At 39.2% G+C, this 27,388-nt stretch overlaps 1 protein-coding gene across 1 annotated transcript in view; it reads right to left on the bottom strand.

Annotated features, from left to right (window-relative positions):
• Lrp4 (LDL receptor related protein 4) overlaps positions 1-27,388 on the bottom strand; it is a 904,868-nt gene that overhangs the window by 36,453 nt on the left and 841,027 nt on the right. Inside the window, exons 32-33 of the mRNA XM_090386734.1 lie at positions 17,816-17,874; positions 623-713 (exon numbers count right to left, since the gene is read on the bottom strand). Coding sequence (XP_090242860.1) covers positions 623-713; positions 17,816-17,874 — 150 coding nt within the window. The remainder of the gene's footprint in view (positions 1-622; positions 714-17,815; positions 17,875-27,388) is intronic.

The following is a 27,388-nucleotide window of genomic DNA, read 5'->3' as shown; positions in this document are numbered from 1 at the left end:
TAATTTATGAGAACCATTCTGTAAAGTGACTGACTAATTAATAACATGCTGCATTCTTTCATTTTTGTCTCATTGTGGCTACTTATACAGTACAATCTTACAAAAATTTATATATTATTATGTTGGCTGCAAACTGATGTTATTGTAAACCTTGATAAGACAGGTTCAATTATCCTGGTTCAGTTACAGGTCTAAAGGGTGTTTTATTATAAAAAAACAAACTAACCTGGTTTGTTTAACAGTTAAGTTACTTGAATTAAATGAATTTAAGTCACTTATAAGATAGCAATTTTAAAATGATCAGAGCAATAAATATGTACCTGTCGCTTTTACTTGTCAACTGTCCTAACTGATGAGATGCATGTTCACACAGTTTGATTGGCAGCACATGGGTGAGAATTTGTGCATTTTATATCAAGATTGGGTTGTAGGAATGACAACCTAATCTTATGTTGTAAGTGCTGCTAATATAATTTCTTTCCTGTTGCCAAAGTCATCCATTAATCACATTACAGTTACAGAAATAAGAGTTAATTTGTAAAATGCATAATCTATAAAGAGAACTATTTTGGGCTATTAATAAATTCAACTAGTTATCAATGGTAAACTGTACTAAACTTACCGCCTCCACAAAACTAGCGCAACTGTCAACAGGAGTGCTAACACCAATAGGATGATACTTAAAGCAATATAGGCACTTTGTAAGGCAGGATCTAGAAAATTTAACACAAAAGGAATTAATTAGGAAAATACTCCAAAGTAGCATTTATTTGCATAAGGAAAATCTGTAACAATTAGTGAAAAGATATTTGCTGATAACTGTACTTTGTTTTGCTAAAAATCTTGCATAAAATTCAGAAGTAAAAAATAAGTTCCAAAGTAAGAAGCCATAATTATATCTCTTCATTCCCTCAATAGGGGCTTTCCTAACTGACTGTAAGGTCACATTTAAATGTTCTAATGTACCCTGTTCAATAATAGATTCTTCATCACTGCTACTGCTAAAAGTAGACTAAATTTGGCTAAATCCACATCTGTACCACCCTGATCACCATCACGGGTTTCAAACTGTTTTGGTATGATAACCATAGAAAGTTTTTCTTGCATTTACTATTTATATTTGCTGAAAAGAAAGATTTTTTTACAACCATCTATTCAGTTACATATTGTAAATTATTTCTGAGATCATAGTGCCATTTCCTTTTAAAGGATTACAACAGAAGGGCTGATATATTTTATTAATATTTTCCACAACTGTACCTTCACTTCAAAACTACTAAAAAAAAAAGTATGAAAAAAAAGTTAAAAAAAAATTGGAAAAGATACCCAACTGAAATCAGGTTTTTGACGAGTGTCTTCAAAAACATACATGAAAAAAGAAAAAAAGAAAAAAGTATTTTCATAATTATGTCTACAACCTCCCAACAGTGAGTGAAATTGTGTATTGCAGTTCTATCTTTTGAGTTTTCAAAATGTCTGAGAAACCCAACACCATGGTTTTAAATCTAACAGACCCAATCCAACATTTCAAAGTCTCACACACCAAATGCTATCATTTTTTTTATAAAATTGCAAACAAACAGCCATTGGTATGCATCCAAACATTGGAACCTTTTCAAATTATGGGAACAGTGTGTTACATTTGTTTACAATTAAGATTAATAAGTGTTTTGGTGCAGGCAAAAAATGAACTGGAGATTTGGATGTGAGTCAATCAACTGTGCTATACAACATTCTTATCCAGAAAAGCCTCAGCACATTTATTGGGAAACCAAGGTTTAGACAGAGGATGAGAGTCTAAGTTTGAGTGTAGAATAAAGGATTTCATCCCTACAAGAATAATTTCACTGATACTGTCTGAGCAGATGTTGACATCTCGCAGAAATCTCACAGATCACTCCATTTTGTATTCTTGTAATTCCAAACAACACAAAGCTGAGAATGGCCATGAGAGAAAGGCTACATTGGAAAAGAGAAGAGGCCAAGTTGTGATCTGGGATGCACTTTCTCATGATCAATCTTTTAATGTGCATTTTGAAAGAATGATCATGAGAAAGTGCACCTCAGATCACACCTTGGCCTTTTCTCCAATGGGGCTTTTGTGCTCAAGAGTGTTGAGTGTCTGGTTAGCATTGTCTGGTATTCTGGTAGGTAAATGAGCAATCTGTGTGAAGTCATTAGTAATTGCAAAAGATTCAGTATCTTAACCAGCTAGATCCCTATGACAAAAAACTTAAGACAGCTGGAGCTGTGAACATTTAAATCACCAAGGAAAATTACCTCACTGTTAGGAAAATTGGACTGGAGAAAGTTGAGTTTCAAAGAAAGGAACTGAAAGTGTTATCAATGATTAGTAGATATAGGAGAACAATGGAGGCAACAGATAAATTTGACAGAATAGGGTAGATTACTAATTTGGGATATTCTATGTTTGGAAATCTCTCTGTCCCATTCTGTCAAATTTGTCTGTTGCTTCTATGGTTCTCCCTACTCCATTAATCATACAAACTCTTTCACTTCCTTTCTTGAATTTCTCCGGAGTAATTTGCTTAACAGTGAAATAATATTCCTTGGTTATTTTAACATTCATAACTAAAGCTGGCTTCAGTTTTCTAGCTACATAGACCCAGCTTGTCGAGATGTTGAAGTTTCAGCAATTATAAATGACCTGACACAGAATACCAGACCAACCCTAACCACACAGCAAACACTCTCGATTTTTTATCACCACAACCTTTAAATTAAAAGTTGATGACATTGTAGAGTAGATATCATCTTTTAAAGGCACAAAGGGTGATATTGTTGTACAAATTGGCACTAATGACATTAAGAGTAGGAAATCTGCGGACTTACTTAACAAGCACAGGTCAACGTTGAAAACAAAGCTGTGAGTTAGGCTTAAATTTGAAAGTGTCTATAATTCTAGCCAGACACGATAGGCAGGAGTATATGATGACAGCCTTGTTAATCAATTCGGCCCTGGAGAGATTGTGGAGGCTAATGGGATAGAATTTTTCTCAGCTTGGTCTGTGTTTGTTAACAGGAGAGACTGCATTTAAGTGTATCCCATCTACAGGGATGGGATACACTTAAATAGAAAGGGTGCAAGAATATTTGCTGATGCTATCGAAGCAGTGTTAGGTGGGTCGGAAAAATGCTAGCTTGGAAGGTTTCACAGACTAATAGATCAACAGCAGACGCAGGCACAAGTGAAAGTTATTCTTGCACTGCTTCTATTGGAATGAGTAGCAGCCTGGAAAGCAAGGTGCTCGGGATTTCCAGGACTGCTGGGAGTCATCATGGACAAAGTAAATACATGAGCTGTGTTAGGATAACTAAGAGTAAGAACAGGTGCATGTATACTTGCATGTACACCAATGTTAGGAGTTTAGTAAATAAATTTGATGATGAATTTGAGCAACTGGTCAAGACATCAAAGGCAGATATTGTTAGAATATCAGATTTATGATGTCACACAGATATAAGCATTGCAGAATTGGAAATTGGGATGTACATTGTGTACAGAAAAGATAGATAGGTTAGGAAGGGAGGAGGGGTTATGCTGTTAATTAAGAAATACAAAATCTAAGGAAGGGCATCCAGATGACATAGATGGAAAGTGCAATGTTCAGTCAGTTTGGTGTGACATAAGCAGTGGGGAAAGCAAAATTGAGAGTAGGAGTGTGTTATAGGCCTAATGACTCTGATGTGTGTAATGAACAAATGTACAGAGAAAAAGATTGGGCCAGTAAATCAGATGGTCTTATAATGGGGAATTTCAACTGACCAGATATTGACTGCAACTTGTGGCTTGGTCACTTGCACACTAGCAAGGGGATTTTGTGGATTTATTGTATAAAACAGCAGCATGTTCAAGAGGCAACTAGAGGGAGTAATGCTCTTTTTATTAGCATTAGCATTAGTAGAGGCATTTGATGCAAGAAAGCAAGCTTATGCAGCATCAGCCAAAAAAAAAAAAAAAAAAAAAAAAAACAACTTCCACTTCACCCCTCTGTTTGTTCGAAATACCTGTCCAGCTGAGCCTTAAACTTATTTAGGCTATCAACTTCCACGACAAGGGATGGAAGTCTGTTCCACAAACCAACCGCCCGCTGGCTAAAGGCAAATTTCCGCACGTCTATCCTACATCTGTCTTTCCTCAATTTGAATTTATGTCCTCTCAGGTGATTATTCTGAGCAAGAGGAAGAATCCCATCAGCATTGAGCATGCTCAAACCATTCAAGGCTTTATACACCTCTATCAGATCACCTCACTGGTGCCTAGTCTCTAGACACTGTAATTTGCAAAACTTAAGCCTTTCTTTGTAAGAGCATCCCTTTGTTCCATTCACTAATCTTGTTGCCCTTCTCTGTACTCGTTCCAGCAGCTCTACATCCTTCTTGAAATGAGGCCTCCAGACCTGTATACAGTACTCTAAGTGTGGCCTGACCATTGCCGTATACAAGGGAATAATCACCTCCTTATCCCTGCTAGAAAAATTCCTATATATCATTGACAATACACCATGAGCTACTCTTGCAACCCGTCTGCACTGCTCAGAGAACTTCATATCTGCCTGCACAATTACCCCCGGTCCCTTTCATTCTCTACCACTGTCAGTGTAGTACCACAGAGTTGATATGTTGATCTGGGGTTACTGTTCCCCATATGTAGTACTTTACATTTGTCAATGTTAAACTTCATTTGCCACCTCTCAGCCCATCTGCTCAACCTTTCCAGATCCTGTTGCAGCAGCAGCATAGTGTCAGCAGCGTCCTTGACAACCCTACCAACCTTCGTATCGTATGCAAATTGGACATTAAGCTTGATATACCATCATCAATATCATTTATAAATACAGAAAACAATAACGGACCCAACACTGAACCCTGAGGGATTCCACTAATAACATTAGTCCACGATGAGCAGTGTCCATTGATTACCACTCTCTGTCTTCTCCCCCTCAACCACCCCTTTATCCATAGCAGCAATTTGCCTCCAATGCCACACTGCTCCAATTTGTGCAGCAGTCTTCCATGTGAAACAGTATCAAAAGCCTTTCTAAGATCCAAGTATATAATATCAAAGTTATTCCCTGCATCCAGTTCTTTTGTGACTGCTTCATAGTATCCAATCAAATTGGTCAGGCAAAGCTTCCCCTTAACAAAACCATGCTGTGTCCGAGCTATAACTGAAGTCTTGTCTAGATGATCCTGCAGTGCTTCTTTAACCAATGCCTCCATTAATTTTCCTGGAACAGAAGTTAAACTCACAGGTCTATAATTACTTGTGTCAGCCTTTGATCCTCCTTTGTGAATTGGGGTCACATTTGCACATCTCCAGTCTGTGGGTACCCCTGAGTCCAAGGAAGCTGTCATAATTATGGCTAAGGGTTTGCTTACTTCCTTTGCTGCCTCCTTTAATATAACTGGATAGATCCCATCCACCCCAGATGCCTTTCTTGTGTTTGTCTTCAACAATTTCTCCTCCACTTTACTCTCAGTTATTACAAGATTCTCTAGCTTACTGCCAGAGTTGAATACACCTCTGGCATTCCCCTCACTGAATAACTCCTCATGTGTGAATGTCGATGCAAAATATTCATTTAGTTTGTTAGCTACCTGTGCAGGATCATCAACAGTTGATCCATTGATATCAAGTGGACCAATCTGATTCATCCCCTTCCTTCTACAGTTTACATAAGTAAAGTGGTCTTGGCGCATTATAGCCTGAGATGCTAATGCGCCAATAAAATACAAACCAACAACAACAACAACATAAGTAAAGAACTCTTTGCTGTTTTTCTTTGCATCCCTCGCCAAAGATTTCTCGTAATCTGCCTTCGCCTGCCTAACCTCCTTTGTAACTTGGTTAAAGATCAACTTGTATCTATCATAGGCTTCTGTGTTACGTGTTAATTTGTACGTATCCCATGCATTTTTCTTCTCTGCCATATGCTTTACTTATGTAAACTGTCAGCTGCTGACGAGGCTACTAGAGACGGTCGTGTTCCAAGCCGCTAAGTGGATTTTTCTTATTTATTGATTTGAAATTATTGTTTTTCTAAAACTTTTGATTTAAATTTAGTAGTATAACATTATTTTGTGATTTTCTGATTAACTTGGTGTAATTATTCTTTACTCGGCCTTGTAATTGCATAAAAGTATCGGTAAAGGTTTCCACGTGTTTCAACTCCGGTACCGTTCGTAATTTTCCCGCCATTGTGATACGATAGTTGTATGCCGTACTAGATAGCGTTAGTTGAACTTCGTTAGGAGTTAAATTGTACGTTTAAATAAATACATATAACGACTTAGATTACAAACGTAATATAATTAATTATATTTAACATAATTAATAACATAACATAATTAATTAATAAATTAATAGAATCATGACTCAGACCAGAGCAGCAAAGCAAAAGGCTCAAGCTAATGGAAGCGCTGTGGCTCAGAGCAGAACTGAGGGGGGCAGTTGTCCTGTGACTCACACCTTATAAAATGCACTGTTTGCTTGATGTTTGCAGAGCAATCGGGTACGGGACATCATACTGCCAAGGGGGATGTCTTTGTGTGTGTGCGCGATGCAAGGAGTGTATCGATATCAGGCAACAACTCGGGGTTCTTGTGGGCCTATATGAGAGCTTGAAGGACAGGGTGGATGCCCTCGAAGAAACTAAATTGAGGGGCCCATCAAGCTCTCAGCTGCCCACATCAACGCCAGAGCTTGCACTTGGGCATCGCGTGACACAGAGACAACCCCCAAGGCAGAATGCGCTGGTCCCGAAGGAACTAGTAGTTGTTGGTGACTCTATTGTCAGGGAAACGGGGGACATGCTTTGTAAAAAAGATAGGTGGAACAGGACCAGGGTATGTCTGCCAGGGGCAAAGGTTGATGACGTTGTAGAGCGAATATCATCTTTTAAGGGCACAAAAGGTGATATAGTTGTACACGTTGGCACTAATAATATTAAGAGTAGGAGACCAGCAGAATTACTTAACAAGTACAGGTCACTGTTGAACAAAAGCCGAGAATTAGGGTTGAATTTGAAAGTGTCTGCAATTCTGCCCAGACACGATAGGAGGGAGTATATGATGAGAGCCTTGTCGATCAATTCGGCCCTGGAAAGATTGTGCAAGGCTCAAGGGGTAGAATTTTTTTCAGCCTGGACTGTACTTGTTAACAGGAGAGATTGCTTCTACAGGGATGAGATACACTTAAATAGAAAGGGTGCAAGAATATTTGCTGATGCTATCGAGGCAGTGTTAGGTGGGTCGGAAAACTGCTAGCTTGGGGGGAGACAAAGACCAATAGATTGACAGTAGCCACTGGCAGAGGTGAAAGAGATTCTTGCACTGCTTCTATTAGAATGAGCAGAAGCCTGGAAAACAAGATGCATGGTATTTCAGAGACTGCTGGGAGCCATTGCGGTACAAGTAAACACATGGGTTGTGTTAGGGTAGCTAAGAATAGAAACAGGTGCAGGTATACTTGCGTGTACACCAATGCTAGGAGTTTAGTAAATAAATTTGATGAATTTGAGGTATTGCTCAAAACATCAAAGGCAGATATTGTTGGGATATCAGAGACGTGGTGTCACACAGATATAAGGGATGCAGAAATGCAATTTGGGGAGTACAACGTCTACAGAAAGGATAGACAGGATAGGAAGGGGGGAGGGGTTATGCTATTAGTTAAGAAACACATAAAAACCAAGGAAGTGAAGCCAGTCGACATCGCTGGACAGTGCAGTGTTGAGTCAGTTTGGTGTGACATAAGCATTGGGAGATCAAAATTGAGAGTAGGAGTGTGCTATAGGCCTAATGACTCTGATGAGTATAATAAGGAACTGTACAGGGAAATAGAGTGGGCCAGTAAATCAGAGAGTCTTATAATGGGAGATTTTAATTTCCCAGATATTGACTGGAATTTGGGGCTGGTTACTCACACACTAGCAGGGCTTTTGTGGATTTATTGGATGATTGTTTTCTACATCAGCATGTTCGGGAGGCAACTAGAGGGAGTAATACTCTTGATTTGATTATCAGCAGTGATTCTTCATGCATTAAGAATCTGCAGATAAATGAACCACTAGGTGGCAGTGATCACAGTGTGCTGAAGTGGGATTTACTGAAAGAGGTAACTACCATTAGGGGTAAAGGGAAGGGTTATTGCTTCCGTAAAGGCGACTACGATGGACTGAGACAGTATTTAAATTCTATACAGTGGGACCAACTGATGATGTTACCAACAGCAAATTCAAAATGGGAAGCATTCAAAGAACTTATCTTGGAAGCTACTAGGCTTTACATACCAACTAAGAAATATTGTTTAAGGTTTAGGCCAAAATGGATGTCAGATGAACTAATGAGGCATATGGCAGAGAAGAAAAATGCATGGGATACTTACAAATTAACACATGACACAGAAGCCTATGATAGATACAAGTTGATATGCAACCAAGTTACAAAGGAGGTTAGGCAGGCGAAGGCAGATTACAAGAAATCCTTGGCAAGGGATGCAAAGAAAAACAGCAAAGAGTTCTTTACTTATGTAAACTCTAGAAGGAAGGGGATGAATCAGATTGGTCCACTTGATATTGATGGGTCAACTGTTGATGATCCTGCTCAGGTAGCTAACAAACTAAATGAATATTTTGCATCGACATTCACACATGAGGAGTTATTCAGCAAGGGGAATGCCAGAGGTGTATTCAACTCTAGCAGTAAGCTACAGAATCTTGAAATAACTGGGAGTAAAGTGGAGGAGAAACTGTTGAAGATAAACACAAGAAAGGCACCCGGGGTGGATGGGATCTATCCAGTTATATTAAAGGAGGCAGCAAAGGAAGTAAGCAAACCCTTAGCCATAATTATGAGAGCTTCCTTGGACTCAGGGGAGGTACCCATAGACTGGAAATGTGCAAATGTGACCCCAATTCACAAAGGAGGATCAAAGGCTGACACAAGTAATTATAGACCTGTGAGCTTAACTTCTGTTCCAGGAAAATTAATGGAGGCACTGGTTAAAGAAGCACTGCAGGATCATTTAGACAAGACTTCAGTTATAGCTCAGACACAGCATGGTTTTGTTAAGGGGAAGTCTTGCCTGACCAACTTGATTGGATACTATGATGCAGTCACAAAAGAACTGGATGCAGGGAATAACTTTGATATTATATATTTGGATCTTAGAAAGGCTTTTGATACTGTTGCACATGGAAGACTGCTACACAAATTGGAGCAGTGTGACATTGGAGGCAAATTGCTGCTATGGATAAAGGGGTGGTTGAGGGGGAGAAGACAGAGAGTGGTAATCAATGGACACTGCTCATCGTGGACTAATGTTATTAGTGGAGTCCCTCAGGGCTCAGTGTTGGGTCCATTATTGTTTTCTGTATTTATAAATGATATTGATGATGGTATATCAAGCTTAATGTCCAAGTTTGCAGATGATACAAAGGTTGGCAGGGTTGTCAAGGACACTACTGACACTATGCTGCTGCAACAGGATCTGGAAAGGTTGAGCAGATGGGCTGAGAGGTGGCAAATGAAGTTTAACATTGACAAATGTAAAGTACTACACATGGGAAAAAGCAACCCCAGAGCAACCTATCAACTCTGTGGTACTACTGACAGTGGTAGAGAATGAAAGGGACTTGGGGGTGATTGTGCAGGCAGATATGAAGTTCTCTGAGCAGTGCAAACGGGCTGCAAGAGTAGCTCATGGAGTATTGTCAATGATATACAGGAATTTTTCCAGCAGGGATAAGGAGGTGATTATTCCATTGTATAAGGCAATGGTCAGGGCACACCTTGAGTACTGTATACTGGTCTGGAGACCTCATTTCAAGAAGGATGTAGAGCTGCTGGAACGAGTACAGAGAAGTGCAACAAGATTAGTGAATGGAACAAAGGGGTGCTCTTACGAAGAAAGGCTTAAATTTTGCAAATTACATTGTCTGGAGACTAGGCACCAGCGAGGTGATCTGATAGAGGTGTATAAAGCCTTGAATGGTTTAAGCATGCTCAATGCTGATGGGATTCTTCCTCTAGCTCAGAAAAATCACCTGAGAGGACATAAATTCAAATTGAGGAAAGACAGATGTAGGATAGACGTGTGGAAATTTGCCTTTAGCCAGCGGGTGGTTGGTTGGTGGAACAGACTGCCATCCCTTGTGGTGGAGGTTGATAGCCCAAATAAGTTTAAGGCTCAGCTGGACAGGTATTTTGAACGAACAGAGGGGTGAAGCGGAAGTGGGTTTTTTTTTTTTTTTTTGGCTGATGCTGCATAAGCTTGCTTTCTTGCATCAAATGCCTCTACTAATGCTAATGCTAATGCTAAATGCTAATGTCTCATTAGTTCATCTGACATCCGTTTAGGCCTAAACCTTGAACAATATTTCTTAGTTGGTATGTAAAGCCTAGTAGCTTCCAAGATAAGTTCTTTGAATGCTTCCCATTTTGAATTTACTGTTGGTAACATCATCAGTTGGTCCCACTGTATAGAATTTAAATACTGCCTCAGTCCATTGTAGGCGCCTTTACGAAAGCAATAACCCTTCCCTTTACCCCTAATGGTAGTTACCTCTTTGAGTAAATCCCACTTCAGCACATAGTGATCACTGCAACCCACCTAGTGGGTCCTTTATCTGCAGATTCTTAATGCATGAAGAATCACTACTGATAATCAAATCAAGAGTATTACTCCCTCTAGTTGCCTCCTGAACATGCTGATGTAGAAAACAATCATCCAATAAATCCACAAAAGCGTTGCTAGTGTGTGAGTGACCAGCCCACAAGTTCCAGTCAATATCTGGGAAATTAAAATCCCCCATTATAAGACTCTCTGATGTACTGGCCCACTCTATTTCCCTGTACAGTTCCTTATTATACTCATCAGAGTCATTAGGCCTATAGCACACTCCTACTCTCAATTTTGATCTCCCAATGCTTATGTCACACCAAACTGACTCAACACTGCACTGTCCAGCGATGTCGACTGGCTTCGCTTCCTTGGATTTTATGTGTTTCTTAACTAGTTTCTTAACCATGTGTCTTTTGATCTGGTTATGAATAGTGATTCTTCATGCATTAAGAATCTGCAGATAAAGGAATCACTATGTGACAGTGATCACAGTGTGCTGATGTGGGATTTACTTAAAGATGTAATGACCAGCAGAGGTAAAGAGAAGGGTACAGTCAGTCCTCATATAACTCGATAGTTGTGTTCCTAGAAACCCTCATGCAATGCAAAATTGTGCAATATAAATACCAGACCCTATGGGAAAAATAGGGTTAAGTGCTGACCACCCAAGATTGAATACGCATTTTTAACCAAAACATTACCAAACACAATAAATAATTGTAATAAAATACTTATGTATTTTATTACAACTATTACATAATATGCTTTTGCTTCTATCGTCAGGAAACTTGTTCTTTGTTTGATTTTCTATCCAAACAGATGACAACGGTTTCGTCTCTTCCAATTCTTTGTGTCTTGATCTGATGGATTTTATTACACTTTGAGTTGTTCCTGCTATGAAAGTTGTTTTTATTTTCTCTGCATTCTTTCTAATTCTCGGTGTTGCCTCATTTAGGCCTGTAGCATATGCAATATCACATGGTCTTTCATTTCGCTCAAAGTGTTTCACAATTTCATATTTTTTCTCTATCGACAGAGGCGGACTGGACATAAGCCTTACCGGGAAAACCCTAGTGGGCCAGAGGCCTGTGTGATTTTGGCCATAAACGCTAGTATGAGGCTGCAAGAATTTTTGACCCAGTCCGCCTCTGTCTATCAATATTGCTTTTATTTTTCTCTCTGAATCTGTAGTATCTTCACCAGGACACTTCCTTTTCACACCTTTTAAGTATTTTGCTCATTTTTAGGGAATAAAGCACAATTACAAAACGAGGAGGCAGGCTTCATGCGTGTAGCAACTGAGTAAATAACACCGTAAAGGCAGAGACACACTATTGACACCTCACTAGCTCACATTTTACTAAAGCACATTTCTGGGGGTTACTACCATAAAACAATAAAAACAATTTCTAGAATCTTCTCTTCATTCCTATCATGTTGCGTTCAGTTGGGGTGATTTCGCATTCGACTGCCATTTCTTGTAAACACAGGCGAATTGTGCATAAGCAAATTTGGTTTGTGTTATACACAATATCGTTCCCATATTTATAAATCGTGTATGATTGAATTTGTGTAGTGTAAACAAGTGTTACATGAGGACTGACTATATTTGCTTTCATAAAGGTGTCTACAGTGGTCTCAGACAGTTTTAAAATTTTATATGATGGGACCAACTGATGATGTTACCAACAGAAAATTCTAAATGGGAAGAATTGAAGGAAGTAATGTTGGAAGCTACTAGGCTTTTTGTAGCAAGTAAGACATACTGTTCAAGATTTAGGCCTAAATGGATGGCAGATGAGACTTGTGGCAAAGAAGAAAAATGCATGGGATACATATAAATTATCAGGTGACACGGAACACTATGGTATATATATAAAAGCTTGTCTGTAATCAAGTTAAAAAGGAGTTTAAGCAAGCAAAGGCAGATTATGAAAAATCTTTGGGGAAGGATGCAAAGAAAAACAGCAAAGACTTCTTTACATATGTAAACTCTAGAATGAAAGGGATGAATCAGATTAGTCTACTTGATATCAATGATTCGATTGTTGATGATCCTGCTGAGGTAGCTGACAAACTGAATGAATATTTTGCATCTAAATTCACACATGAGGAAGTCTGTAGGGAAATGGAGGACAGAACCTTATCAAACTCTAGCATGGAGCTAAATGATTTTGTAATAACTGAGAGCAAAGTGGAGGAAAAATTGTTGAAGTTGAACATAAGATAGGCTTCCGGGGTGGATGGGATCTATCCAGTTATATTAAAGGAGGCAGTAAAGGAAGTAAGTGAACTCTTAGCCATAATTATGAAAGCTTTCTTCGACTCAGGGGAAGTAACCATGTGCAAAAACATACCAAATTCACAAAGGGGGTGGAACAAAGGGTAAAACGAGTAATTACAGACCTGTTAATTTAACTTCTGTTCCAGGGAAAATAATGGAGTCACTCGTTAAAGAAGTACTGCAGGATCATCTAGACAAAACTGCAGTTATAGTTCAGACACAGAATAGGTTTGTTAAGGGTAAGTCTTGTCTGGAAAGTTTGATTGGATACTATGATGTGGTCACACAGGAACTGGATGCAAATAATAATTTTGATATCATATACTTGGATTTTAGGAAAGCTTTTGATACTGTTGCACATAGACGACTACTATACAAATTGGAGCAGTATGGCATTAAGGGCAAGTTGCTGCTATAGATAAGGGGATAGTTGAGTGGGAGAAGGCAGAAGTGGTAATCAATGGACACTGCTCTTCATGGACTAATGTTATTAGTTTTGGTGTTGGGCCCCTTCTTGTTTTCTGTATTTATCGATGATGTTGATGAAGGTATATCAGGGTTAATGTCCAAGTTTGCAGATGATATGAAGGTTGGCAGGATTGTTAACGACAGTACACTGCAACAGGATATAGAAAAGTTGAACAGATGGGCTGAGAGATGGCAACTGAAGTTTAACATTGACAAATGTAAAGTACTGCATATGGGTAGCAGTAATCCCAGAGTAACATACCAACTGAGTGCTACTGCACTTAGGGTAGTGGAGAATGAAAAGGACCTGGAGGTAATTGTGCAGTCAGATAAGAAGTTTTATGATCAGTGTAGACAGGCTGGAGAAGTAGCTCATGGTGTCTTGTCAATGATATACAGGAATTTTGCTAGAGGGATAAGGCAGTGATTGTCCCCTTGTATAAGGCAATGGTCAGGCTACACTTTGAGTACTGCACACAGGTCTGGAGGCCTCATTTTAAGAAGGATGTAGAGCTGCTGGAATGAGTACAGAGAAGGGCAACAAGTTTGGTGAATGGAACTAAGGAGGGTTGCTGTTACCAAGAAAGGCTAAAGTTCTGCTAATTGCAACATCTGGAGACTAGGCATGTTCAAGGTGATCTGATTGAGGTGTATAAGGCCTTGAATAGTCTGAGCAAGCTCAATGCTGATGTGATTCTTACTCTTGGTCAGATTCTGCACCTGAGGGAACATAAATTCAAATTGAGGAAAGATAATTGTAGAACAGATGTGGGAAATTTTCCTTTCGCCAAAGGATGGTCGATAATAGGAACAAACTTCCATCTGTCACAGTGAAGGTTGACAACTTAAATAAGTTCAAGGCAGAACTAGACAAGCATTTGGAGTAAATGGATATGTGAAATGGGAAGGTTTTTTTTTTTTTTTTTTTTTTGCTGATGCTATATAAGCTTGCATCATATGTCTCTAATAATGGTAATGCTAAAGTATATAGTCAATGATACTGGTTCTTTAAGTGCCTTTGATCACAACTTGGTGATGCTCGCTTCTGTAATGGAGTCTCTCTCTCATGGCCATTCTCAATCTTATATCATTTGGCATTACAGGAATGTGAAATGGGATGATCTGCTGATTTATATTATTCTTTTCCTTTGATTGAATTACTGTTTTAAATCTTCTTATTCTAATGTTTGCTCAGATCGTGTCAGTGAAATTATTCTTGTAGGGCTCTGTGCCAGTCATGGGATCCTGCCAACCTTAAGGCTGGTACACTCTATTGCAGCGCCTCCAAAGCCAGGTGGGCAGGAGCAGCGGTGCGTAGCACACGCTTCTTGATTAGACTAGGGTTTGAGCCGGTGCCCACCAAATACGGAGGATGCGGAAAGGTTAGGGAATGACCACCACATATCCCCGGAGCAATATGGCCTTAGTTGCTAATGCTCCTAAAAACCAAATAACAAATAAACAAACATAACACTCTACTGCTGACCTCACTGCGATATACTCCAGTCAGGTGGGATTTGCTGACAGTGATCTTCTTCACTGTCAGATTTGCTCTCTCACCCTCATCTGGTTGGGGCTTAGCTTTTGCTCCAGTCTACCACTCAGCTGGCTTTCTCAAGGTGGGATTCTGCAGATGATGGTTCTTCTTCATGTGATCTTTCACCGGACATGCTGCTCTTGCATCATTCCTTCCATTACAAACCTGGACCTTTTCCAGGTGAGAATTATTCGCAATGGCCTCAGTAATGGGATTCTTTCAGATGCGTCTAGATGTTGCTGACCTGGGACCCTCCAAGGTGGACATCATTGACAATTGTTCACTGTAGAATACGTTCCATCTCTTCATCTCCTTCCCTCTGCTGTTGAGATTTTCCACACTGTCAATTGTCGAAGGGAGGTTATCTCAAGGTTTCATCATGCCTTGTCTAGGTACCCACAACTACATTGTGACCTACTTGCTGACTCCTGGAATTTATAGTAGTGGGGGACACTGCTGATACTAAGGAGCCCCTCCTTGATGTGGGATCACTCGAAACTGGGATATATTCATCCCAACATGAGTTTGTTGTCTGCAAATTGAATGCCCTCATGGCCAATCCAATTCCAACTCTCACTTTCTTATTTTTATCCATCCCTTTGGCCTTCTGAGGATTACCCCATCCCACCTTTCTATAGAGTTCCACCTCCTTTAGGTTTATACTCCTCACTTGGATGGGGTGATGTCTTCCTCCTCCATCCGTCCCTTCTCCTGTCTTCCCTGCTCTTTTCTATTTTATACTATACTCCATTCATGGACCACCTTTGCTCTTGTTGTGGCCAGAGCACTAGTGTTCCAGTAAGTTTTCCTATTTACTATACTTGGTCCAACTCCATGTGCCGGGAGTTGGACTAAGTAAGGGAAGGATGCTGGGAGGTCCCTGGTGATCGTGCCTCCTGGTAACTAAGTGACCAGTCAAACAATGCAGAACTCATGCTGACTGGTTTTTTCAAAGTTATGCAGTGTTAATTACTCATCACAGAGTAATTAACATGGATTACTGGAACCACAGGAACCACTTACAATGTCCTGTATTCTTGTAGGGATGAAATCCTTTATTGCGCCACAAAATCTCATTCCTCATCTAAACCATGGTTTTCCAAAAAATTTTTCTAAGGCTGTTGAAGATAAGAATGTAGCATTCTGCCTTCCAGTTTGAGAAACCTTGCCCTACACAAACAGCCTTAACTTCTCAAATATCCACCATTAATTCCTTAAAAGCTGATATCCAGGTAATTCTACAGTGCAGTAAAGAAAATTTAGTGAACTTCAATTCTTTTAAAATCCACTTCTGTCTCCTTTCTCACAAAAAAAAAAAAAAAAAAAAAGTCTACTGTTCTTCCAATTCATTTTTGATGATAGCTTTCTATACAAGATCACATATTAGGGATTATCTTGATTTCTAATTTGTCTTGGCACATAAGAACATCTCAAATATTGCTCCTTCTGTATAAACAAACTGGGTTTTTTATTTTACTCTTGGCATTACTTTTTTTTTCTAAACAACTACTCATTCTGTACAAATCTCAAATTTGTCTTCAAAAGTTTTTTCATGAACTTCTATACTCCACTAAAAAGAGGAGATTTTTATAGATGTTTCCACAGACACTGTTCTTCTGAAATGGTATCTGTAATTTCCCAACCCCTTCTAAACTCTTCAAAGCACATGTCACAACCAGTCAGCATCCATTCAACATCCAACTCCAAACTCACAGAACTAACTTTTCCACTACCTCATTTATCCCTTCTACTTCTGTTTTCTAGAACAACCTTCATTCACATGGGCTTCTCAAAAATTTAAATCTACAGAAACTGAAGTCTACAAGTTTCTTCTGTCTTCTCAGTGGAAAAGCATATGCAGTTTGCTTTAATGAAATGTTAAAAATTTTTGCTTGTGAAGATATAAAAAATTACAAAATACATCCTTTCTTCAGCTAATGTGGGTTTGACTAATAAGCGATGAAAATTCTCTTTTATTTTAATTACTGTATTCAGGCATGAATGAACAGGACTTAGCAGTCATGCAATAAATTTACAAACTAATTTTACTTCTTCCACTGTAATTAAAAGGTGCTGGCTAGGAACTTTAAATAAATGAGTTATGGATATATAAGTAGTACTGTGTATAAGCCAAACAAATTGAAAGTACACTTAAACTTTAACAGCTGAAGGCTAAGGCAAATGTTCCTATAATCTGGAGGTCCTTACCCCATAGGAATATGCAAATTCCTAGAAAAGAATTCCTTTCTCAATCCTGTAATGCTTCCACAAAAAGAATTATAGAATCTGAAACTCAAAAAACTTAAGACACTGAAATGAAAACTTGTCAAGATTGTTTAAATTTTAAAGGGGTGGAATTAGTTCCAAATGCAGGGAAATTAATTTAAAAAACAATGAACTGGAAATAATTTTAAAAAATCCACAAAAAGGCAAAAAAAATTCTGACTTTCTGAACTGTTTGTTACAAAATAAATTAAGTGCTGGATAAACTGAAAATTTGAGTTTTAGACAAGCTATCTTCCGCCAACATAAAATGGAGTGAAATGATGGGAAAGACACGGCATAATTGACCACATACAGTACAATACATAGGGTGATTCATAAGTACATCACCACTGTAATGGTAAAAAATATAAACACTATAAACTGTAATTCTTTTTTTTTTTTTTTTTTTTGGAAAGACAAGTACCCTTCCATCTATGCAGTCACTTTCCAACGTTTCTCTAATGTAAGTCTGTCAGCCATGTTTTTTCCAACTCAGAGCAACAATCTTAAATAAAGCTCCCATAACAGTGGTAACATCATACTTATGACTTGCCCTGTTTAAAAGAACTAGAGAGTGAGTGATGTGAGTGATGCACTTCTTTAAACATCTTACCTGCTAGAGGGAAACCTATAAAATGGCATCTTCCTGCTTGTAAATCTATATCTGTACATCTGAAGTAAAAATTATATGTATTAATGTTTATATTTAAATGAACATATTTTTATAAATTTAAGATACAACTATTAATAGCAATATACATAGATGTAATTAAAATTTTCAGGGCTGATTTTTACCAAAGTTTAAAATCAAAACACAATCAGATTTATTCCCTTCAAAGTCGGCTTCTCCACTCTCCTCCTCCAATTGCACAAAGTGATTCTAGTCACCCTGCCAATCATTAATGAATTAGAATTAGCATTAGAAAATCAGTGCAAAGATCAGGCATTGATTAAAAAAAAAAGATACCTGGTTTTATTCAGGTATCTATCTATCTAATACCTCCTTAAATTTACTTAGGTGGAAATCTGTTCCAACAGTTAATCGCCCCTTGGCTAAGTATAAATTTTCTTTTATTCACTGTATAACTATTCTTTCTTACAATAAAGAGCAATGTGCTGTTTCCAAGATTATTATAAAAAAAAGACCATTAAATATAGTATGAAACTAACTACAATTAGAGTTACACCAGGAAAGATGTAATTCTGTTACCTGAATACAATGATACCCTAACAGTCAAAATAAAAATAAAATCATAAAAATAACAAAGTAAAGCAATACTCACCCTCAGCAATACAAACATACAACTCTCTACCCAAAGAGATGCACCTTCATACCTACTAAAGGAAGGGTACCACTTTCATAAAAAATGAAATTAAAGATAGGGAACCCACAAGCACCACTTCTTCAGGGAAATCCCAGAACTTGTGAACTCCAAAAGGATCATATTTTAATTGTAGTCCACTAACATCCAAAGATCTATGGATGTCTCTAAACAATCTGAATACAGAATGAAAAAAATATTGAATGGAATTTGTGGGTTGGTTACTCACACACTAGCAAGACTTCTGTGGATTTATTCAATGGCTGTTTTCTATGCAGCATGATAGAGGGGCAACAAGAGAGAGTAATACTCGACCTAATTATCAGCAGTGGTTATTCATGCATTAAGAATCTGCACATACAAGGAACACAGTGATCACAGCATACTGATCTGGGATTTACTAAGAGATAACTATTGTCAAGGATAAAGAGAAGTGGTTTTGCTTTCATAAGGGTGACTATAGTGGTCTCAGACAAATTTTTTCTTCTATGATTACTTCCCTGCATGCTTCCCATTTACAATTTGCTGTTGGTAACATCATCAGTTGTCCCCACCCATAGAATTTAAAATTTTTCTGAGACCACTATAGTCACCCTTGCTTTCATAAGGGTGACTATAGTGGTCTCAGACAAATTTTAAATTCTATGGGTGGGGACAACTGATGATGTTACAAACAGCAAGTTGTAAATAGGAAGCATGCATAGAAGTAATCATAGAAACTATTAGACTTTTCATACCAACTAAGAATACTGTTCAGAGCTTAGACCTAAATGGATGTCAGAGGAACTAATGGGATTCTTGGCAGAGAAGAAAAATACATGGGATGCATATAAGTTATCAGCTGATACAGAAGCCTATGGTAGATATAAACTAGTCTGTTCAATCACATCGCAAAGGAGGTAAGGCAAGCTAAGGCAGATTATGAGAAATCTCTGTAAAAGGATGCAAAGAAAAACAGCAAAGTCTTCTTTACTTATGTAAACACTAGAAGGAAGGGATAAATCATCTTGGTCCACTGGATATTGATAGTTCAACTGTTCACGAATCTGCTCAAAAGGTTGCTGACAAACTGAATAAGTATTTTGCATCTACATGAGGAATTCTGTAGCAAAGTGGAGGCCAGTAGTTAATCAAACTCTAACAAGAAGCTAAATGGTTTTGTAATAACTGAAAGGAAAGTGGAAGAGAAATTGTTAAGGGTAAACATAAGAAAGGCATCAGGGGTGGATGGGATTTATCCAGTTATATTAAGGGAGGCAGCAAAGGAGGTAAGTAAACTTTTAGCCATAATTATGAGAGCATCCTTGGATTCAGGGGAGGTTCCCATGGACTGGAGATATGCAAATATATACCCAGTTCATAAAGGTGGATCAAAGGGTGATATGGGTAATTACAGACCTGTTAGCTTAACTTCTGTTCCATGAAAATAATGGAGTTACTTGTTAAAGAAGTAATGCAGAACCAGCTAGACAGAAGTGAGTTATACTTCAGCCACAGCATGGGCTTGTTAAGGGGAAATCTTGTCTAACCAATTTGAGTGGATATTATGATGCACTGACAAAGGAACTGGATGCAAAAAATAATTTTGATATCATATACTTGGATTTCAGGAAAGCTTTTGATACTGTTGCACATAAAATACTGCTGTACAAACTGGAGCAGTGTGGCATTAAGGGCAAGTTGCTGCTATGGATAAAGGGATGGTTGAGAGGAAGAAGACAGAGAGTGGTCATCAATGGACACTGCTCTTCGTGGACTAACGTTATTAGTGAAGCCCCTTACTTATGTGTCTTAAAAACTTAATGTCTAAGTTTGCAAGTGATACAAAGGTTGGCAGGGTGGTTAATGATGACTGTAATAATATGTTACTGCAACATGATCTAGAAAAGTTAGGCAGATGGGCTGAGAAATGGCAACTGAAGTTTAACATTGACAAATGCAAAGTATTACATATAGGTAGCAGTAACCACAGAGTAACATACCAACTGTGTGGTACTACACTCAGTGTAGTGTAAAATGAAAAAGACCTGGAGGTAACTGTGTAATAGAATATGAAGTTCTCTGAGAATGCAGACAGGTTACCAGGACGACTCATGGGGTTTTCATCAATGATATAGAGGAATTTTGCTAGTAGGGATAAGGAAGTGATTATCCCATTGTATAAGGCAATGGCCACATCTTGAGTACTGCATACAGGTCTGGAGGCCTCATTTTAGGAAGGATGCAGAGCTGTTGAAATGGGTACAGAGAATGGCAATGAGATACGACAATGAGATTAGTGAAGAGAACAAAGGGGGGGGTTCTTACCAAGAAAGGCTCCCATTCTGCAAATTGCAGCATATGGTGATTAGGCACTTGTGAGGTGATGTATGAGGTGAGGATCGCGGAACACAGCGGCAACCCCCAAGGCAGAATGCGCTGGTCCCAAAGGAACTAGTAGTTGTTGGTGACTCTATTGTCAGGGAAACGGGAAACATGCTTTGTAAAAAGGATAGGTGGAATAGGACCAGGGTATGTCTGCCAGGGGCAAAAGTTGATGACGTTGTAGAGCGGATATCATCTTTTAAGGGCACAAAAGGTGATATAGTTGTACACGTTGGCACTAATGACATTAAGAGTAGGAGACCGGCGGAATTACTTGACAAGTACAGGTCACTGATGAAAAAAAGCCGTGAATTAGGGTTGACATTGAAAGTGTCTGCAATTCTGCCCAGACACGATAGGAGGGAGTATATGATGAGAGCCCTGTCAATCAATTCGGCCCTGGAAAGATTGTGCAGGGCTCAAGGGGTAGAATTTTTTTCAGCCTGGTCTGTACTTGTTAACAGGAGAGACTGCTTCTACAGGGATGGGATACACTTAAATAGAAAGGGTGCAAGAATGTTTGCTGATGCTATCGAGGCAATGTTAGGTGGGTCGGAAAACTGCTAGATTGGGGGGATACAAGGACTAATAGATTAACAGTAGCCACTGGCAGAGGTGAAAGTGATTCTTGCACTGCTTCTATTGGAATGAGCCGCAGCCTGGAAAATAAGATGCAGGATATTTCAGAGACTGCTGGGAATCATTGGGGTACAAGTAAACACATGGGTTGTGTTAGGGTAGCTAAGAAAAAGAACAGGTGCATGTATACTTGTGTGTACACCAATGCTAGGAGTTTAGTAAATAAATTTGATGAATTTGAGGTATTGCTCAAAACATCAAAGGCAGATATTGTGGGGATTTCAGAGACGTGGTGTCACACAGATATAAGAAATGCAGAACTGGAATTTGGGGAGTACAATGTCTACAGAAAGGATAGACGGGATAGGAAGGGAGGAGGGGTTATGCTATTAGTTAAAAAACACATAAAATCCAAGGAAGTGAAGCCAGTCGACATCGCTGGACAGTGCAGTGTCGAGTCAGTTTGGTGTGACATAAGCATTGGGAGATCAAAATTGAGAGTAGGAGTGTGCTATAGGCCTAATGACTCTGATGAGTATAATAAGAAACTGTTCGAAGAAATAGAGTGGGCCAGTAAATCAGAGAGTCTTATAATGGGGGATTTTAATTTCCCAGATATTGACTGGAATTTGGGGGCTGGTCACTCACACAGTAGCAAGGCTTTTGTGGATTTATTGGATGATTGTTTTCTACATCAGTATGTTTGGGAGGCAACTAGAGGGAGTAATACTCTTGATTTGATTATCAGTAGCGATTCTTCATGCATTAAGAATCTGCAGATAAATGAACCACTTGGTGGCAGTGATCACAGTGTGCTGAAGTGGGAGTTACTCAAAGAGGTAACTACCATTAGGGGTAAAGGGAAGGGGTATTGCCTTCGTAAAGGAGACTACAATGGACTGAGACAGTATTTAAATTCTATACAGTGGGATCAACTGATGATATTGCCAACAGCAAATTCAAAATGGGAAGCATTCAAAGAACTTATCGTGGAAGCTACTAGGCTTTACATACCAACTAAGAAATATTGTTCAAGGTTTAGGCCTAAATGGTTGTCAGATGAACTAATGAGGCATATGGCAGAGAAGAAAAATGCATGGGATACATACAAATTAACACGTGACACGGACGCCTATGATAGATACAAGTTGATCTGTAACCAAGTTACAAAGGAGGTTAGGCAGGCGAAGGCAGATTACGAGAGATCCTTGGCAAGGGATGCGAAGAAAAACAGCAAAGAGTTCTTTACTTATGTAAACTCTAGAAGGAAGGGGATGAATCAGATTGGTCCACTTGAGATCGATGGGTCAACTGTTGATGACCCTGCTCGGGTAGCTAACAAACTAAATGAATATTTTGCATCGACATTCACACATGAGGAGTTATTCAGCGAGGGGAATGCCAGAGGTGTATTCAACTCTAGCAGTAAGCTAGAGAATCTTGTAATAACTGAGAGCAAAGTGGAGGAGAAATTGTTGAAGATAAACACAAGAAAGGCACCTGGGGTGGATGGGTTCTATCCAGTTATATTAAAGGAGGCAGCAAAGGAGGTAAGCAAACCCTTAGCCATAATTATGAGAGCTTCCTTGGACTCAGGGGAGGTACCCATTGACTGGAGATGTGCAAACGTGACCCCAATTCACAAAGGGGGATCAAAGGCTGACACAAGTAATTATAGACCTGTGAGTTTAACTTCTGTTCCCGGAAAATTAATGGAGGCACTGGTGAAAGAAGCACTGCAGGATCATCTAGACAAGACTTCAGTTATAGCTAGGACACAGCATGGTTTTGTTAAGGGGAAGTCTTGCCTGACCAATTTGATTGGATACTATGATGCAGTCACAAAAGAACTGGATGCAGGGAATAACTTTGATATTATATACTTGGATCTTAGAAAGGCTTTTGATACTGTTGCACATGGAAGACTGCTGCACAAATTGGAGCAGTGTGGCATTGGAGGCAAGTTGCTGCTATGGATAAAGGGGTGGTTGAGGGGGAGAAGACAGAGAGTGGTAATCAATGGACACTGCTCATCGTGGACTAATGTTATTAGTGGAGTCCCTCAGGGTTCAGTATTGGGGCCTTTATTGTTTTCTGTATTTATAAATGATATTGATGATGGTATATCAGGCTTAATGTCCAAGTTTGCAGACGATACGAAGGTTGGCAGGGTTGTCAAGGACACTACTGACACTATGCTGCTGCAACAGGATTTGGAAAGGTTGAGCAGATGGGCTTCGAGGTGGCAAATGAAGTTTAACATTGACAAATGTAAAGTACTACATATGGGAAACAGCAACCCCAGAGCAACGTATCAACTCTGTGGTACTACACTGACAGTGGTAGAGAATGAAAGGGACCTGGGGGTGGTGGTGCAGGCAGATATGAAGTTCTCTGAGCAGTGCAGACGAGCTGCAAGAGTAGCTCATGGTGTATTGTCAATGATATATAGGAATTTTTCTAGCAGGGATAAGGAGGTGATTATTCCCTTGTATAAGGCAATGGTCAGGCCACACCTAGAGTACTGTATACAGGCCTGGAGGCCTCATTTCAGGAAGGATGTAGAGCTGCTGGAATGAGTACAGAGAAGGTCAACTAGATTGGTGAATGGGACAAAGGGGTTCTCTTACGAAGAAAGGCTTAAGTTTTGCAAATTACAGTGTCTGGAAACCAGGCACCAGCGGGGTGATCTGATAGAGGTGTACAAAGCCTTGAATGGTTTGAGCATGCTCAATGCTGATGGGATTCTTCCTCTAGCTCAGAAAAATCACCTGAGAGGGCATAAATTCAAATTGAGGAAAGACAGATGTAGGATAGATGTGCGGAAATTTGCCTTTAGCCAGCGGGTGGTTGGTGGGTGGAACAGACTTTCATCCCTTGTCGTGGAAGTTGATAGCCTAAATAAGTTTAAGGCTCAGCTGGACAGGTATTTCGAACGAACAGAGGGGTGAAGTGGAAGTGGTTATTTTTATTTATTTATGTTACTTTTTTTTTTTTGGCTGATGCTGCATAAGCTTGCTTTCTTGCATCAAATGCCTCTACTAATGCTAATGCTAATGCTAATGTGATTGAGATGTTAAAAGCTCTGAATGTATTGAGCCAGCTCAATGCTGATGGCATTCTTCCTCTTAAGGCTACACTCAAGGGGACATAAATTCAAACCAAGGTAAGGATGGTTGCAGAACAAATGTACAAAAGTTTGTTGTTCAAATAATGTTCTGTGGCTTGCAAAGTTTAAGGAGGGTCACTTATCTGTTGAATGTGATATTCATTGTGGCTGCCTTCAACTTCAAAAAATAATGATTTAATCACTTCCGTAAAGGTGAGTACAGTGGTCTCCGACAGTTTTTAAATTCTGTACAGTGGGATCAACTGACGATGTTACCAACAGTAAATTCTAAGTGGGAAGCAATCAAGGAATTAATCGTGGATGCTACTAAAAGTTTCATACCTATTAAGAAATATTGTTCAAGGTTTAGGCCTAAATGGTTATCTAATGAACTAATGAGACTCGTAACAGAGAAGAAAAATGTATGGGATGCATATAAATTTTCAAGCGACTCAGAAGCCTATGGCAGATATAAGCTAGTCTGTAATCAGGTCACAAAGGAGGTTAGGCAGGCGAAGGCAGATTATGAGAAATGCTTGGCAAAAGATGCTAAGAAAAACAGCAAGGATTTCTTTACTTATATAAACTCTAAAAGGAAGGAGATGAATCTGATAATTCCACTTGATATCGATGGTTCGACTATTGATGATACTGCTCAGACAGCAAACAAATTGAGTCAGTATTTTGCATCTACACTCACACATGAGGAATTATTAAGGTTTGAAAATGGCAGAAGGTTATCAAATTGTAGCAGGATACTTAATGATTTTGTAATAACTGAAAGCAAAGTGGAGGAGAAATTGTTGAAGTTAAACATAAGAAAAGCACCTGGGGTGGATGGGATCTATCCAGTTATATTAAGGGAGGCGGCAAAGCAACTAAGCAAACCCTTAGCCATAATTATGAGAGCATCCTTGGACTCAGGGGAGGTTCCCACGGACTGGAGATGTGCAAATGTATCCCCAATTCACAAAGGGGGATCGAAGGGTGACACGAGTAATTACAGACCAGTTAGTTTAACTTCTGTTCTGGGTAAAATAATGGAGTCACTGGTTAAAGATGCATTGCAGAATCATCTAGACAAGACTACAGCAATAATTCAGACACAGCATGGGTTTGTTAAGGGAAAGTCTTGTCTGACAAATTTGATAGGATATTATGATGTGGTTACAAAGGAACTGGATGCAAAAAATAATTTTGATATCATATATTTGGATTTCAGGAAAGCTTTTGACACTGTTGCGCATGGAAGACTATTGTACAAATTGGAGCAGAATGGTATTAAGGGTAAGTTGCTACAATGGATAAAAGAATGGTTAAGTGGGAGAAGACAGAGGGTGGTAATCAATGGGTGCTGCTCTTCGTGGACTAATGTTAGTGGAGTCCCACAGGGTTCGGTGTTAGGTCCACTGTTGTTTTGTATATTTATCAATGATATTGATGAAGGTATATCAGGCTTAATGTCGAAGTTTGCAGATGATACAAAGGTTGGCAGGGTTGTTAATGACAGTAATGGCAGTGTGCTACTGCAACAGGATCTAGATAATTTGGGCAGATGGGCTAAGAAGTGGCAACTGAAGTTTAACCTTGACAAATGCAAAGTACTGCATATGGGTAGAAGTAACCCCAGAGAAACGTACCAACTGTGTGGTACTACGCTTAAGGTGGTAGAAAATGAAAAAGACCTGGGAGTAATTGTGCAGTCAGATATATATATTTTTTTTTTTATGAAAACCCCAAACACAAAAGGTATCAAAACCTATAGTACTTAGTACCGTGCATGGGTTGAAGGAGAAGTATGGGGGGGGAGGGGGATGCCGGAAACTTTGCTCTAGAGACTAAACATGGGTTTCACCACTTCAAGCCTCCAATAAGCAAAGTGGTGGTATTTCACCGGTTGATGAAAGTCATCTACCACCTAAAAATATGAAGTTTTCTGAGCAATGCAGACAGGCTGCCAGGGCAGGTCATCGGATTTTGTCAATGATATATAGGAATTTTGCTAGCAGGGAGAAGGAGGTGATTGTCCCTCTGTATAAGGCAATGGTCAGGCCACGCCTTGAGTACTGCGTACAGGTCTGGAGGCCTCATTTTAGGAAGGATGTAGATTTACTTGAGCGTGTACAGAGAAGGGCAACAGGATTGGTGAGGGGAATGAAGGGATCCTCTTACCAAGAGAGGTTTAAGTTCTGCAAATTGCAGTGGCTGGAGACTAGGCACCTGCGCGGTGATCTGATTGAGGTGTATAAGGCCTTGAATGGGTTGAGTACGCTGAATTCTGATGGGATCCTTCCACTTGTTCAGATTACGAACTTAAGGGGGCATAAATTCAAATTAAGGAAAGACAGATGTAGAATAGATGTGTGGAAATTTGCCTTTAGCCAGCAGGTGGTTAACTGCTGGAAAAAACTTCCATCTGTCATTGTGGAAGTTGATAGGTTGAATAAATTTAAGGAGGAACTGAACAGGCATTTGGAGGGAATGGTGTGATTTTTTTTTTTTTTTGGCTGATGCTGCATAAGCTCATACACTTGCTTTCTTGCATCACATGCCACTACTACTACTACTACTACTACTTGTGTTCATAATCTGTTTAGGAGTGTTGACATTTAACCATCTAGAAAATTGCTAGCAAAATTGGTATTTCTTATTCTTATGTGACATGTCAATTAATGTTTAATTCAAGGCTTCTGGAAAACAATATATTTCAGCTCAGTTTTGGCCTTGCATCCTCATCGATAATCATAGAGAGCAATATCCTGTCTATGATTATCTTGTATGTCAGGATCTTTGTCAATGTGCTGCTTCCTAC

Source organism: Mastigoproctus giganteus, chromosome 12 (genome assembly GCF_048544385.1).
Source record: "Mastigoproctus giganteus isolate SK-2022 chromosome 12, ASM4854438v1, whole genome shotgun sequence".
Taxonomy (NCBI): domain Eukaryota; kingdom Metazoa; phylum Arthropoda; class Arachnida; order Uropygi; family Thelyphonidae; genus Mastigoproctus; species Mastigoproctus giganteus.
The sequence above is the reverse complement of the archived record's forward strand: the minus strand, read 5'-3'. Positions and strand labels throughout refer to the sequence as shown.